This window comes from Garra rufa, chromosome 19 (genome assembly GCF_049309525.1).
Source record: "Garra rufa chromosome 19, GarRuf1.0, whole genome shotgun sequence".
Taxonomy (NCBI): Eukaryota; Metazoa; Chordata; class Actinopteri; order Cypriniformes; family Cyprinidae; genus Garra; species Garra rufa.
Window position 1 is genome coordinate 26,840,766 of NC_133379.1, and position 16,166 is coordinate 26,856,931.

Below are 16,166 nucleotides of genomic sequence, written 5' to 3' on the forward strand. Positions count from 1 at the left end.
GAGCATGTATGCGCTTGGTTGCCAGGTTAGGAAGATTAAGTAAACCACTGGGGAGAAAATGTATTGATTTAAGAAAAAAGTTCTGATTGGGTAATTTAACCTCTTGCCATCTGGCAACCGCAACAATTGTGGAAGCTTGTTACTAATACAAGATTGGGGAATTATCTTGACATCTGGCAACCGCAGCCATGAAAGATTGTGGAGGCAGCTTACCAATGCAAGATACCACAAATGGCAAATTAAAATGATAAATAACTGGGTAAATTGTGCATACAATTATTCTTAATAAATCAAGATAAGCAGGAATCGTGGTCATGATTAAATTATGATTTATTTTGCAGCACTACATATATAATTTAAAATAATAGATTTTGTATTAGTAGAAATAATATTTTTTTATAGATTTTATCAAGCTGTTTTACAAGTAACTGTAAGATATAAAATAAAGAAAGAAAGAAAGTCAGTGGGGTCCGTCTCAACAGAGGTCACTAAACTTCAAATTACATGTTTGTTGATGTTTTCAGTTTATTATGCTTTTCACGTAACATAGAGAGCACGTGTGCACATGGTTGCCAGGTTGGGAATATTAAGTAAACTACTGGGGAGAAAATATATTGATTTAAGAAAAAAGTTCTAATTAGGGAATTTATCCTCTTGACATCTGGCAACCACAGCCATGAAAGTTTGTGGAGGTATCTTACGAATGCAAGATAATGCAAATGGCAAATTAAAATGTACAATTTTAGGATAAATAACTGGGAAATTTGTGGATATGATTGTTTTAATAAATGTAGATAAGCAGGAATTGTGGCCATGATTAAATTACGACATTGTGCAGCACTACATATATACATGTAATTTTAAAAGAATATATTTTGTATTGTTTCAAATCATTTCTATTTTATAGATTTTATATAAAATTGAAAATATATCAAGCAGTTAGACAAGTAACTGTAATGGTGCGTTCACACCGGTCGCGAATGAAGCAGCAAGCGCGAGTGATTTACATGTTAAGTCAATGCAAAGACACGAATAGCCATCCTGCGGCGCGAATGATGCGGCACGCATTGAGCGTTTGCCGCGCCATTCGCGCGAGTTGAAAAATCTGAACTTTGGTGAAAATTCGCGCCGCGTTAACCAATCAGGAGCTTGCTCTAGTAGTGACGGAGGCAGAAATCTGAAACAACAATGGAGGACAAACAACAATGGAGGACAAAATCACCTTAAGATATATATATATATATATATATATATATGGACACATAAGAGTGAGTAAATAAGGACATTTTAATTTAGGGTGAACTGTCTCTATGAATTTTGCATTATTAATTGTAATATACAGAGACCCTCACATAACATGCAGATCAAAAATATATTTATTGTGGCCATGAAAAAAGAGTTTGTTGCTTCATTTTATTAAGTGGTTCCCTCATTTTAGTAAATTATTAAATTGAGGGAACTAATTCCTAATTTTTCATATATATATATATATATATATATAAGTATATCGATTCCTGCATGTCATGTAATTCACTTTAACCAGGCACTCTCTGCTATAATAACCATATTCAAACAAAGTCATTGTCATTCTTTTTATTGCAAACATACCCTTTTACGTGGGCTCTAAATGTCAATGTTTAAAAATCATAATTAAAAACCATAATTATTGACTACTGTTGTGAATATTTGTAGTAGTTATTGCCCTGAGACCCTAAGAGTCATCAATAACTGTTTGCTCTAGTCAAACTCATTTTTACACTCTTTGTCTGTCATTTGTCTGGCTAAACACTGCAATGCTCCACTTGTGGGCATTAGAGCTGGAGAACTAGCCAACCACAGCACTGCATACAGTATTTATACACGTTTCCAATTTCCAGCCATGCAATTCACTGCAATCCAAATCCTCCTTATTGAACAAGTTTCTCTGTGTTCTTTTTTATATATTTGACATCTGGATTAACAAGATGTGTCATGCTTTTGTATACAAACAATTTGCAGCATTGTTGGGTTGCTGCTTGGGTGACCCAGGTTTGTGAACTTTGAGCTGTGGCAGACACTTTTTCAACCCAGAAGCCCTAAAGCCTGGAGCTTGGTTTATAGTGATTATCTAGTGTTTTGTCACGTTATCCTGGAACATGTTGGAAAAAGTGGCTGGATATTGGAAAAGCAGCACTATTATGAAACCAGCTGTGCTTCTGTCACGCTACTGAAGAGTGTAGTTAAGTTTGTGTCATTGTTACGTGTACTAGTTATTGCCAACGCTGAATTAATTTAGTATGGATTGAATTTGGATTGAACTTGGCTGTCATGCTGATCATGATTAAAGCATTTTCAATTGAACACTTTAAAACCCATGTGGTTTCTTCATCGAGATCAAAAAATGTTCAATGCAATTAAATGCCATCTTGCTATGCATAAATCAGAGTTGTGGTTTTATTGGCACTAAATATCCACAGTGCATTCTGAATGCATTCAAAGCCCTGTCATCAGTTAAAACAGCCACAGTGTTGTTTCAGAGATTCAGTCTCTCTGCCACATGCTCATGCCCACGAACTGGAGTCTAGCCAACGCTGTTGCGAGCTTTCATTATACAAGTGTTTTTATTTATTTATATATTTTGAATGGAACACCATGTCTGATTAATTAGTAGCCAGGTTTCAATGTAGTGGCTTTTTAACTTTAGAACCTCATGCAATCTAAATTGGGGCTCTAGCTATTAGTCCATATGTGTTAGCTTTGAGGCCATCTATATGTTAATATACTTATTAACATATACTTTTTATGTCAGGTAAAATAATCTTTCTTCCTTCTTGCAGAATGTCTGTTCAAATAAAGTCGTGAAATAGAGTTTTTTCATGTTGCCGCCTTATGTTAAACTGCTTTAAATGACTTTTTTCCACGTTAGTCTACACTTCATACTCCATAGTGGCAAAGCAAAAACAGAATTGTCACAACTTCGCAAATTTATTAAAAATAAAAAACTGAAACAAAATACATTTGCAAAAGTATTCATACCCTTAACTTTGCATTGAGCTAAGCAACTTTGCATTCCTGCCACTGAAAAACAGCCCCATAGCATGAGCCTGCTACCAGCACACTTTACTTTTGGGATGGTACTCTCCGGGTGATGAGCAGTGCCTGATTTCCTCAATACATGATGCTTGGAATTGAGGTTCATCAGACCAGAGAATCTTGTTCCTCACAATCTGAGGGTCCTTTAGCTCTAAAGATCAGATTGGTGGAGTGTTGCAGTGATGTTTGTCCTTCTGTAAGTTTCTTCTATCTCCACATATGATCATGGAGCTCAGCTAGAGTGACTATGAGCTTCTTGGTCATTATTCTAACCAAAACCGTTCTCCAGCTCTGTGGTTGTTTCAAACTTTTTTCATTAAGGGTAATGGAGACTACATCTTCTGTAAACCTTCAATGCAGCAGATTTTTTTCTGAACTCTTCACTAGATGTGTGGCTTAATGCAATCCTGTTTCTGAGCTCTACAGCCACCTCAGTTCTTGGTTTTTGCTCTGATATGCATTATCAGCTGTTAGACCTTTTATTAAGACATGTGCCTTTCCAAATCATACCCATCAATTGAATTTGCCACAGGTTAACTCAACTCGAAGTGTAGTAGCATCTACAAGCAATATGAATTCTCCTGAGCTAAATTTCAACAGTCACGGATAAGGGTTTGAATACTTATGCAATGGAATCTTTTTAAGTTTTTTATTTTTAATAAATTTTCAAAGATGGTAAAAATCAGTTTTTTTCTTTGCCATTATGGTGTATGGAGTATAGATTGATGTCGAAAAAAAGTAATTAAAATCAGCTGAACATAGGCAGCAACATAACAAAATGGCAAAAAAAATTTAAGGGTATGAATACTTTTGCAAGGCAATGTAAGTATATTACATTATTGAAATTTTAATAATAAAGTACCTATTTAAAGTTCTTATAGCCTATAGTGTGCGACAGTGCTGCACACTTTTTCAGCAGCCATGGTTCCGGAAGTATTTTCTTCATTCATTTTTCCCATTGGGATTTTCAAAGTCTTTGTTAAATAGTTAAAATCCATGAATCAAACCATCTAGCTTAATTTAAAACTTTAAACAAAAATGTTTTTACAAAAAATGCACAAAAATACTACAGCTGGTCAATCACATTATCACAATATTTTTTCCTATATCAGACAATATCGATAATTGTTTGATAATTTAAAAAAAAAAAGTAATCAAATAAATTGAATTTACAACAAAACACTATATTTTATTGTCAGGCTGCACAACAGAACTGTATAAATGATTGAAAACACACCTTTGGTGTATGATCCATGGGTAATGCAGTGGGTAATGTCTTTTTTGATTAGGAATTTTGCAGTTAAACAATTATTTAAAAAATAAATTAAAATTGACGGCTTCAACAAAAGCATATGCCATGGATTAGCAGCCTCATAGCTCATACTAGGTCTGTCTTTAATGGTTTATGAGTTGTTAAAATTCAATTCCTCTATGAAAAAGTATGTGATTTTTACTTTCTGAACCTTACTGTTGCACTCTATAAGAATTTCTTTAGAGTCCAACGGTGACAGAAATCTACGGGGGACTGAATCTTGTGTGACAGCTGCCTTTAAGATGAATGGGAATCCAAACAGAGTGCTCTCTCCAGGCATTTCAGATCTCCTTGCTACCTGCTATACTGACTAGCAATAGCAAGTTGCAAATCACAGTTTTACTCAGCTGTAAACTAAAGACTTTTGAATATTTACAAAAAGAACAGACTCTTCAATACGTTCCGCCCTCTGTTTCAATAAGAAATATGTCAGGAAAGAAAATTGCAGTCGTCAAACCGTTTCAAGGGGTCTGCCGAGATGTTCCCAGTTGGCACAAACAGTAATATTTTCTCTAGTAAAGATCCTGCTTTAAAACTAAGGGTGAATTGTATGTTTTTGTGAGCTATATTTATATATGAGTTATGTTTAGCACATCCTCACTGTGTTTATCCATTCTATTTAAATCAAATAATCATATTTAGCAGCTCTCCCCTGTGTTCATCATGTTTGCTCTTGACTCCAGCCTGCCTAGTCTCACTGCCAATGGCCAAACAAAATAAAGCCCTGAAACGCCATCATAACATCAGTGAAGCCAGCCTAGATACCACTGGCCAATTTGGTCATAGTCAACGGATTGTTTCCCAGACAACAGTTGCCTAAAAAGCAAAAACAAAAGCACCGCAGGGTGAGCGATAACCGAATATGCAAATTCATAAAAGAAGCTCATATATTTTCATGCTGGTTTGTGGTTGTCATTTTTTCATTGTTGAAGGCTTTGGATTCTAATAATCCGAGCCATCACTCATATTTTCATTTGACTTCCTCCCACCAGCCTCTGTTCTCGCTTATTTTTCATTTGTTGAGAAGATGTGATCCCCGGAGGTATGACTCTAAATGAGAACGTACCTGCATATCATTACATCATTCTCCAAGTTGTCCTGTATGACAGGGTGCCTGCTTCCCTTTTAAGCACGCTCTCCCATAATTCATCAATGCTGGGCTCAGCATCAGACTGAATCCGTTAGTCAAGGGCTACAGAATCGAGCTGAGATTGCAAACGCTAGTGATTGGGAGCAAGTCGGAATGGCTAAAAATCTCACCAGACAAACCAATCCTCAAAGCCTGTTACCTTGAAATAAAAAAAAAAAGAAGTCCAGCTCTCACAGAGTGCAGCAGCGGTCGCTGTGGTTAGTATAACAGGTACTCTGAGGTGCTCAAATCAGCAGATTTTTCTCCTTCTTACCTCCTGCCTTGGCAAATCTAGTGAGCCGTCAGACTTCCAGAGTCAATTTACTTTTTCCAGCCCTCACGGCAGTACACTCAAGCTCAATGAGCAATAGACAGCAATAATGTAATCATAAAAAGCCCACTCTGGACTCAACCATGTCTTTCGATCTGTGCTTATGTTTTTGACCTCTTAGGTATGTTTAGATGTCTTATCGGGAGCGCAAGTTCTTTGCAAGCCTTAGTGCACAATTGCTTATGTTTTGATGAAGTGACGTTGGGCAGATTGTGGAAGATATTTCTGCAGCCAGGCATGACGAATGCAGATCAAGAGTTTCCTGCCATTAGTGGGTCTCAGAAAATTTCTTCATTATCATTATGGAAAATGGTAATGTTTCATGCATCATTTTTGAATGGGGAAGAGAGGGAAGATGGATTCATAGAATCTCCCAGAAAGCAATAGAGCTGTTCGGTTTTTAGATCTAAAACTTGCAAGAGAAATATCCATTAGGGATTCAGAATACATTTTTAGACTCACAGCTTCTGATTTTTGAATAAAATCAGATCTTTTCCTCCATGTATGCTATACCATTAATTTTTTAATAAGTACTTTTAATTCTGCAAGGATGCATAAAATTGATTAACAGTGGCAATACAAAAGATCTATTTTAATCAAAGAACCCTGAAAAAAAAAAAAGCATTATAGTTTCCTCAAAAATATGAAAGGGATAAATTCTGTTATTAATTACTCACCCTCATATCATTCCAAACCAGTAGGACTTTCGTTCATCTTTGGAGCACAAATTAAGATATTTTTGATGAAATCCAAGAGCTTTCTGACCCTCCATATACAATAACGCAACTACCGCATTCAAGGCCCAGAAAGGTAGTAAGGACATTGTTAAAATAGTCCCTGTCACCTCAGTGGTTCAATGGTAATTTTATGAAGCTGTGAGAATACTTTTTGTTCTTAAAGAAAACAAAAATTCTGACTTTATTTAACAATTTCTTCTATTTCGTGTCAGTCTCTGTGAGTCCCATGGCATTCTGACATAGAACTTGGACGCTCTGAGTCTTGTTCACAAGCAGAAGAAGACACGTGTACATAAAACAATCTTTGTAAACATGTCTGGAGATTTTAACAGAGAGGATGAGTTACTTATTTGAACCAGAATATACAGACGATGAACAAAAAGAGATGGACGTTACAGTCAGCACCATACTAGGGCTGCCCTCGACTAAAGATTTTTCTGGTCGACTAGTAGTCTTCATTTTAAGCATTAGTCGACTGTTAGTTGCATTTTTATAATTATTACAATATAAATCATAATAATAAGTCTTTAATTGTCTACATGGCCTAATAAGCGCTTTAGTGCACGCATAAAGTTTGCCATAATAATTATGAAGGTGTCAGGGAAAAACAGCAAGGAGACTGCATTAATGTTTTAACGTTTTATTGATAAACTAGTGCTTTCTTTGTTTTCGGCTTAAGAGATGTGAAGTCGTCGACACCGACTCATCATCTCCGCAGTAGTGATGCGCCTGTATGTATGTTTCATACAGATTACATAATCTGAGAATATTTATTTTCTATTTGAATTGGTTCATTTAAAAAGTAGACATTTCACTTTCTATAGATATATTTTTTTCATGTCTGCAAGGCAAGTATACACAGAGTTTCTCAGTTTCGCAAACAAGTTCACAGAGACCGAGGTGGCAGAATATGCATCCTGTTTGCTTTAATTGTTTTACAAAAGCACAACGTTTCGTTGTTATTCTGAGTGCACACAAATAAACATGGAGTCTTTACAGATTCGAAAGATGTATTACTTTTATCTGTATGACTAAAAATGACCAAATTTTAAGAGCAAGTGACTGCACCGGCGCCTTCATCTGTCATCCATTGAGCGCGCTGCTAAAAGCTATTGAGCTTTCACACTCCATACAGACACTTGATAAGCGCACATTTTTGTAGGTTAACATTAGATTGAGCTGCCATGTAAAGTTGCTACATACATCTTTCAGATGAAAAGCCATATTTGAGGTTGATTAATGATAGGTGAGCGTTTGGATGTCCTGCCTGATGTACTACATTACCACATAGACCAGCCGTTAATGATCTGTCAGTCACCGACTGCGTGACTTCACTTCCTGTGGATTTTTTTTTCTAAGCGACTAATAAAATTTTGGTCGACCAAGCCTCTTCTCATTGAGTAATGATTAGTGGACTGTTAGTGGGCAGGCCTACACCACACACATGCATTAAAGACTGACACGGAAGAGAAGAAATTATTGAATAAAATCGTTATTTTTGCGCACAAAAAGTTTTCTCATAGCTTCATAAAATTGCCTTTACCCACTGATGTCACATGGACTATTTTTTCAAAATCCTTACTACCTTTCTGGGCCTTGAACTTGTCAGTTACGCTGCTGTCAGGTTCAGAAAGCTCTCAGATCTCATCAAAAATATCTTAATTTGTGTTCGAAAGATGAACGAAGGTCTTGCGGGTTTGGAATGACATGAGGGTGAGTAATTAATGACAGAATTTCTTAAAGAACTAAATCAACAGATTGGAATGATTTTAACCTCCTGGGGTCGACGGTGGTAGTGTGAACTACAGAGTCAAGTTCCTGTGTGCTTGATGAGTAAGACAACCTTATGTGGAAACTTTTGAACAACTTATACAAAATAGTTACAAAAGTAACAGCTGAGGTATGACTGTGTAATTCATTTTGTAGAACGTGAAAGTCTCTTCAAGTTATGTTAGACCTTATTTTACTAAATTAAAATCTGCTATTCTAAAAACCTAATTGAAATTCCCAATGGGACCCACAGTGAATCAGCCCTCTGGGTTGGCCTACAAACCGACATCATGACTAAACAGCTATTATTTTTGGAGCTCAATCGAGGCCGATCGCAGCCTGATCGCAACTAGCAATCGCACTGATGTCAACAGAGCAATTGAGGTTAATTCACTTTGTATCTACAAGCCATGTCAAGTAGCTCTGAAGTGGTTGGAGCAATTTCCCCCAGTTCTAAAATCAGCAGAATGTTTTTTTAGCCTTAAGGATGATAAGGAAAGACTTTCTATTCAAACACGTGACAGAAGCTATGTTTTTTTTCGATATGTCTGTCAGTGGCATCCTCTCCATAGGCTCAGAATCTTTCATTTTCCCCTCTGCTTGCTTCACATCTCCCAACATTTGAAATCAGCTTAATTTTCTCCCCTTTGCTCGACAGACTTGTCTCAGACGAGGCTTACATGCTGTGATTCCTGCTCCACAATACTGATGCAATCAGTGCGTGAGCTCGATGCCCAGATAGCTGGTGCCTTTTCTGTCTTCCTCCCCGTCTCTGTCTTGTTCTAACTCAGCATGTAATTATGTGCAGTGTAGAGTTACTTCTGAAATGTAATCCGGTACAGACTACAAATTGCATGGCTAGAATTGTGATCAGTAAAATAATCTTTAAATGGCTAGTTCACCCAAAAATGAAACTTCTGTCATCAGTTATTCACCCTCATATCGTTCCAAACCCGTAAGACCTTCGTTTATCTTCAGAGCACAAATTATGATATTTTTGTTGATGAAATCCGAGAGCTTTTCGACACAACTACCATGTTCAAGACCCAAAAAGGTAGTAAGGACAATGTTAAAATATTCCATGTGACATGTGATGCTATGAAGCTGTGAGAATACTTTTTGTGGTCCAAAAAAAAGAAAACAAAAATAACGACTTTATTAGAAAATTTCTCCTCTTTCGTGTCAGTCAGTATTGTGCCTGGGGCATCCGTACCTACTGTACAGAGTCCTAATTTTTTGAGAGTCTAAGATTTTTTGGTTTATTGATTGTCTTTCTATTAAGTGGCTGCCATTGAAAGATGTGTCCTACTTGCCTTCAAGTGATGGCGTTAACTTCAGACACTGAACGCTACCTACTTACTCATTTAATGTATGCAGTGTGGGCACTCTGTACTATTACCATTATTAATGCTATCTATCAGCTCAGCAGTTGGCCACTATCCCATGCAACTCCTACTTCACTTATGGTAAGATCATACACGTTTTTCTATTGGCAGCTGAGAAAATGGCCCAAGGGCAATCCAATTACGATGCCCCAAAACCTTACTATGTTAACTTTCCCTGAAGGCCAGAATCTGAATTTGGGACAGTTTTCCATGGTAGAGCATATCTTGAATTAGTTAACAGCTCCCGAATCGCCACTTACCACAAGCTTATGTGCCGCTGTCAGCATGTATTTCGACTAAGCCATCAAACTCTCACAAAATTGATATAGACAAATCAAGAAAGTGATGTAGAGTCACTTTAAAAATAGCCTTTCATTGTGTATTTGAGCGAGACTTTGGAGTTCAGTCTTTAATTCTTGTATCTTCTGCTAACCAGAGTCTGCTTATGAAGAATAATGTAACCATAAAAGAAAACCCTAGGCCTTTTAGAAAATTAGATACCAACTCAAATGAAGAATGATCTCTTCCCACACATTAATCATTAAAAACAGAGGAGGTTATAAACCCTTTTCATGCTGGAATATTATTTTCTGGTTCGTATATTAATGAATTACTAAATGAAACACTGTTTTTTTCTCTCTCTTTCTCTCTAATAATTGTATTTATTTATTTTTTAATTACAGTGTAAAATGCAATTATTCAGAGTCGGAATTGAGCATTTGTACGGCTGTCTGTTCACCAAAGAAGCTTGAATGTCACTTTTTTAACACTTTTTTTAATGCATCAATTCACTTCAAATCGCCAAACTATCACAGCCTGGTCCTTTGTTGTAAACCTGGCTGCTCAACCTGTTATAGAGGCTGTTAGATGTTTTTCAGTGAGCCAACAGACTTGCCTCTGACAGTTTTAAATAAAATATTCTGAGCTGTATCGAAAAGCTGTGTACACACACAATATTGTTTTAACCCCAGCAAATTATCTTGGCTCACCTGCTAATTAAGCCTTGAATACAGTTTAGGATGAACATATGCTAATTGTAGAGAAAAAGAGAAGCGCCTCGACTGATCCAGCAGAGATAAAACAGTGTAACACGCTCTCTCGTTTATCACTCAGTCATGAATGGATTTACAAGTTATTTTATTTTTTTTTTTCTGCTGGGAGCACTGATAATTTAATTTCTCTTTCTCTCACAAATTCTGTACTTGCATAGTATATGTGTTTGTGGTTGGATCTTGTATACTGAGGTTGGTTTGAGCAACATTGCTGTGAAGTGATTAGATATGTCAGTACAAGCTTGCGCTCTCACTTGTAATTGGCTCTGAGGACAAAGGGGGGCATGTGTGTCCAGACACTGACTGCTTATGAAACACTTGTGTGTCTCTTTCTTGTTAGCTCTCTTTCTTCTGCTCTAGGATGCTGCGACTGTTTCAGCCCTGTGGAGCTTGCTTTCTTTCCATGATGTACAGTATATAGCTTTCATGTCTGTATATATATCATTATGAATAATTTCAACCAATACAGATACAGCTGAAGTCAAAAGTTTACATACACCTAGCAGAATCTGCAAAATGTTAGTTATTTTACCAAAATAAAAGGGATCATACAAAATGCATGTTATTTTTTATTTAGTACTAACCTGAATAAGATATTTAACACAAAAGTCATGTACATAACGTCCACAAGAGAAAATGATAGACACATTTATAAAAATGATCCGGGTCAAAAGTTTGGCTTTTTAATACTGTGTTGTTAAATCCTTCAGTTGTGAAAAATCCTTCAGGTCCCATAAATTCTTAGGTTTTTTAGCATTTTTGTGTATTTGAACCCTTTCCAACAAAGACTGTATGATTTTTGAGATCCATCTTTTCCCACTGAGGACAACTATTACAGAAGGTTCTAACAACGCTCACTGATGCTTCAGAAGGAAATACAGTGCATTAAGAGGCGGGGGTGAACATTTTTAGAATTTGAAGATCAGGGTAAATGTAATTTATTTTGTCTTCTGGGAAACATGTAAGTATCTTCTGCAGCTTCTGGAGGGCAGGACTAAATAATAATAAAAAATGATATTTAAGCAAAATAAAAAAAAAATACACATCTTCATTCTGTTCAAAAGTTTTCACCCCCAGCTCTTAATGCATTATGTTTCCTTCTGGAGCATCCGTGAGTGTTTGAACCTTCTGTAATAGTTGCATATGAGTCCCTCAGTTGTCCTCAGTGTAAAAAGATGGATCTCAAAACCATATAGTCATTCTTGGAAAGGGTTTAAATATAATAATTTTTGCACTGTTGCCTTTCCTTTCTTTTTCTTCCTTTCAGTAAGTTTAAAAAGTTCACTAGAAGTTTCACTATAATTTTCAATACACATGGTCCACATAATATTTTGGCTAAACATGTAGTTTGAGAGAGAAACAAAGTATTGTTGGTTTAATGCCATTTTCCTGTAAAGATGCCCATCTGAACCTTCCAAATGACTAGACATGTTATGCTTGTTTCCACGACAGTGTCTGCAACTCAGTGAATTTGTTAGGTAGCAATTTTAACTTAAATGATTAGTTTACTCCTGAATTAAAATTCCCTGATAATTTACTCTTCCCCCATGTCATCCAAAGATGTTCATGTCTTTTTTTCTTCAGTCGAAGACTATTGAGGAAAACATTTCAGGATTTTTCTCCATATAGTGGACTTCACTAGTCTACATTGCAGCTTCAATGAGCTTTAAATGGCTCTACATCATCCCGGCTAAGGAATAAGGGTCTTGTATAGCAAAACAATCAGTCATGTTAAAAAAAAAAGGAATATACTTTTTAACCGCAAATGCTGGTCTTGCACTAGCTCTGCGATCTAAGACTTCATGTATTACGTAATCATGTTGGAAAAGTCACTCGTAGTTAGTTCTTCAGCTGTGTATTCTGGTTCAAAAAGATAATGTAGAAAAAACTCAGAACATCTCATTTTCTCCACCAAATTCAAAATCGTCCGACATTAGAAGATCAATCGTTTTTTTTTTCTAGATAAGGCCCTTATTCCTTGGCTGGGATCGTGTAGAGCCCTTTGAAGCTGCAATTTTGATCTTCAACATGTTAACCCCATTGGAGTCCACTATATTGAGAAAAATCCTATGTTTTCCTCAAAAACCTTAATTTCTTTTCAACTGAAAAAAGAAAGACATGAACATCTTGGATGACATGAGTATATTATCAGTGAGTATATTATCAGGAAATTTTAATTTTGGAATGAACTAATCCTTTTAGTTAACCAGTTCGGGGAAGCACAACATTCAGTGTATCTTTTGTACTTTATTTCTCTGATTTCTTTTTTCTTCTCAGTCTTTACTCTTTTATCTTTCTCACTTTTTACGCTCTCTCTCTCTCTCTCTCTCTCTTTTTATTGCTGCCAAAAAGAATAATGTTTTAGTCCCACAGGAACATAGTCTTTGAGTAAACTTTTTCTCCCACCTTTCTTCACTGACATTTTGCATTATTCTTCCCAATATCTGGCTCCCCTGAAACAAAACCAACTGATTCCACTATATTAACTCAATATTCATGAGATGATTTGATTTATTATGGGTGATTTTACATTCAAAGAATAATAAAACAAAGTTAACTCACTGTATGCAATTGCAGTAGAACATATCCCCAGACGCAATCTATATCGCTCTTGAAAAACCTTTAAACAAACCATGAAATACTTCATGTTGCACAATGGTATATAAGCGTCTTCCTGCTGTGCTGTAGTGTCTGCCTTAAGCACCAATTGCATTTGTCTGCCACCAGCTGTCACAAATCTCCAGCATCTCTTTCTCTCAGACTAGCGCTGTGACGCAAAATCAATGGAGCCTCTTGGGTCCTTCCATCACCCCAAATATCTGCAGTGAACTGCTGGTTGAAGGCATTCAATAAAAGAGTCCAGTTGCCTGGAGATGGGGATTGCAGAATGGGCCGGGAGACAAATGACTCTTACTATAGAGCATGCAAGTAGCCAGGTCGGTTTTAGAGGTCCGATAGATGGATGAATGATGTCTTTTTTTGTCTTCTCTGTTATTTGTCAGTCATCGACAGTCGGGGACTGATGGAAGGACTGCAGAGATTCAGTGCCATCCCGACGTATCTTCCAGTCCGATACCAGGTGCTGAACACAGAGTCGGCCTTCTTCCTAAAGGAGGCCAACCAGGACATCATGAGGAACTCCAGCCTACAGGTTCGTACGGAACTGTTCTTCATCCAACAGGCCAGAAAGACGCCATCGGTCAATGCCAGTTACGGGCCGCTGTATGTAGAACAGCCTGTGCCCACAGAGCTCCTAGGCCCAGGACTCTTCAACAATCCTTCATCCACCTCACCATCATCCACTTCCTCTCCACTCTTTAGTTTTAACTGGAAAGTGCAGACTTTTATTATCAGCGAGCGGATCCATCCAAGTTGGCCAAAGGTTCAGGTCCTCTTCTATGTTGTGGGCCGGGACTGGGACGACTACAGTGCTGTGGACAAGTTGCCGTGCGTCAGGATGTTTGCCTTCCACGAAACCCAAGAGGTACGAGGCACCTGTCATCTGAAAGGGGAACTTGGATTGTGCGTGGCTGAACTGGAGCCTCTGCCTAGCTGGTTCAGTCCCCCTAGTGTCATACCAGGTCGACAGAGATCTCCCGAGCTGGTTGAAGGCACTCCTGTGGAGCTGTATTACATGCTACAATCCACCGACACTGGGGAATGCAGCTCTGAGGACTCCCGCAAGACCAATTCCATCCGCACTGGACAACTGGGCCCTGCTGGGTACTTCTCAGGGCCTACACCCATGCGCAGGATCGGCAGTGTGCGCCTATTCCAGCCACTCTCTGAGCTGCGTTTGGACAGTAACTTTGTGGTGATGGTTCCCTCCAGACCCATCAGGCAGAGGGAGACGGTGTCAGGCTTTCTAGCGGTCTCCACCCTTTCATCAGTAGAGATCTTCACCTTACGGTAAGTGACCAATTCTTGTAATACTTAATTTATGTATTATTTGTATTTAATTTTATGAAGGAGAGCAGACCTGATGTTGGTGTTTGCATATAAATGTGTCATAGCAGTGTGTGAACACAACCAACCGACAATGATAAAAAATCATTCGCTCCTTATATTTCAATCCCCATAAAGCCTAAACAGTCATAATTATCAAGCTATGATAAGCAATGCAGGTGTTTTGTAGTTGGATGTAAAAGTGAACATAAGAGTCTTCATTTTCTTTGACATCAGAGCCACTGAAGACTCACTGGATTCGCTTTTTTTTTTTTGATGGTAACGTGCCACTTGGAAGAGAGGGGTGGAGTTAGCAGTAACTCATTATCATTTAAAGAAACATGCATCAAAATGGGTCGCTGTGAACAGAGCTGTTTTTGAATAGGTAAAAAAGGGTGTTGTTTTTTTAACCAAAGTATTTTGCAGACATTTCATGAATTGACTGTAAAGAATCATACCAACTTGTGGAATATAGGCATCTGATGTCTCCTTGAACCATTTCTGTTGCTATATTTATGATGACATATTTTTGCCTCCAATCATTCACCCCCCAAAACGATGTGTAGAACTGCTAATATTTCACCTGCAAATATCATGAAATTTAATTATCAAAAGTAAAACTATATTTAACTACTTTTTAGTTTTTGGAGATTGTATTCAAAATTCACTTGGCTCAAAAATGTGCCCACTCAGCTTGAATGGGCATGCTGTTTCTAAGGTGGGTTGAATAGATAAATTGACAATTTTGGTTTCCACGTAGCCCTTGAATTTGGATGATTTAATGAAATCATTCACTCAAAATTCACTGTGGTCGGCACAAAACAAATTTATCATCACTGCAAGTGATCCCCTGTATACGGAGTTCCCACAGTCCTGAGATATCTGGTAATTTCAAAAGTGTTATATCCAGGCCTGGAAAAGTCTGACAAATTAATAAAATCTGAAAAGGTCATTGGAAAGTCAGTGAATTTTCTGTAGTCTACTTACATTTTTCTAGTCATTCTTCTGAATGCAAATTACTCTCTGTACAGTAACTGTTCTCAAGAAGATGATTTTAAAAGCCTTTACCAGTAATCTTCACAAATGACCTAAAGGATTTTCCTGAAGAATAGCAGGCAGTTTAACTGTTCAGGACAAACAAGGGACTCATTAATAACTATCACTAAACAGAAAAACACAGCTGTGGATCATTCAGGTAACAACACAGTATTAAGGGAATGTAAACTTTTGACCCGGGTCATTTTTATAAATTCATAATTTTGTCTTGTGGACTATATGAAAATGTCTTTTATGTGAAATATCTTATTCAGGTCAGTACTAAATCAACAATAACATGCATTTTGTATGATCCCTCTTATTTTGGTAAAATAATTACCATTTTGCAGATTCTAAAAGGGGGTGTAAACTTTTGACCTTAACTGTTAATCCCATCC

At 37.2% G+C, this 16,166-nt stretch overlaps 1 protein-coding gene across 1 annotated transcript in view; it reads left to right on the forward strand.

The window, feature by feature from the left end:
* The window catches only part of LOC141292045 (transmembrane protein 132C), a 190,801-nt gene that overhangs the window by 56,659 nt on the left and 117,976 nt on the right, over positions 1 to 16,166 (forward strand). The window contains exon 3 of the mRNA XM_073824015.1: positions 13,791 to 14,697. Within this exon, the coding sequence (XP_073680116.1) occupies positions 13,791 to 14,697 (907 nt within the window). The remainder of the gene's footprint in view (positions 1 to 13,790; positions 14,698 to 16,166) is intronic.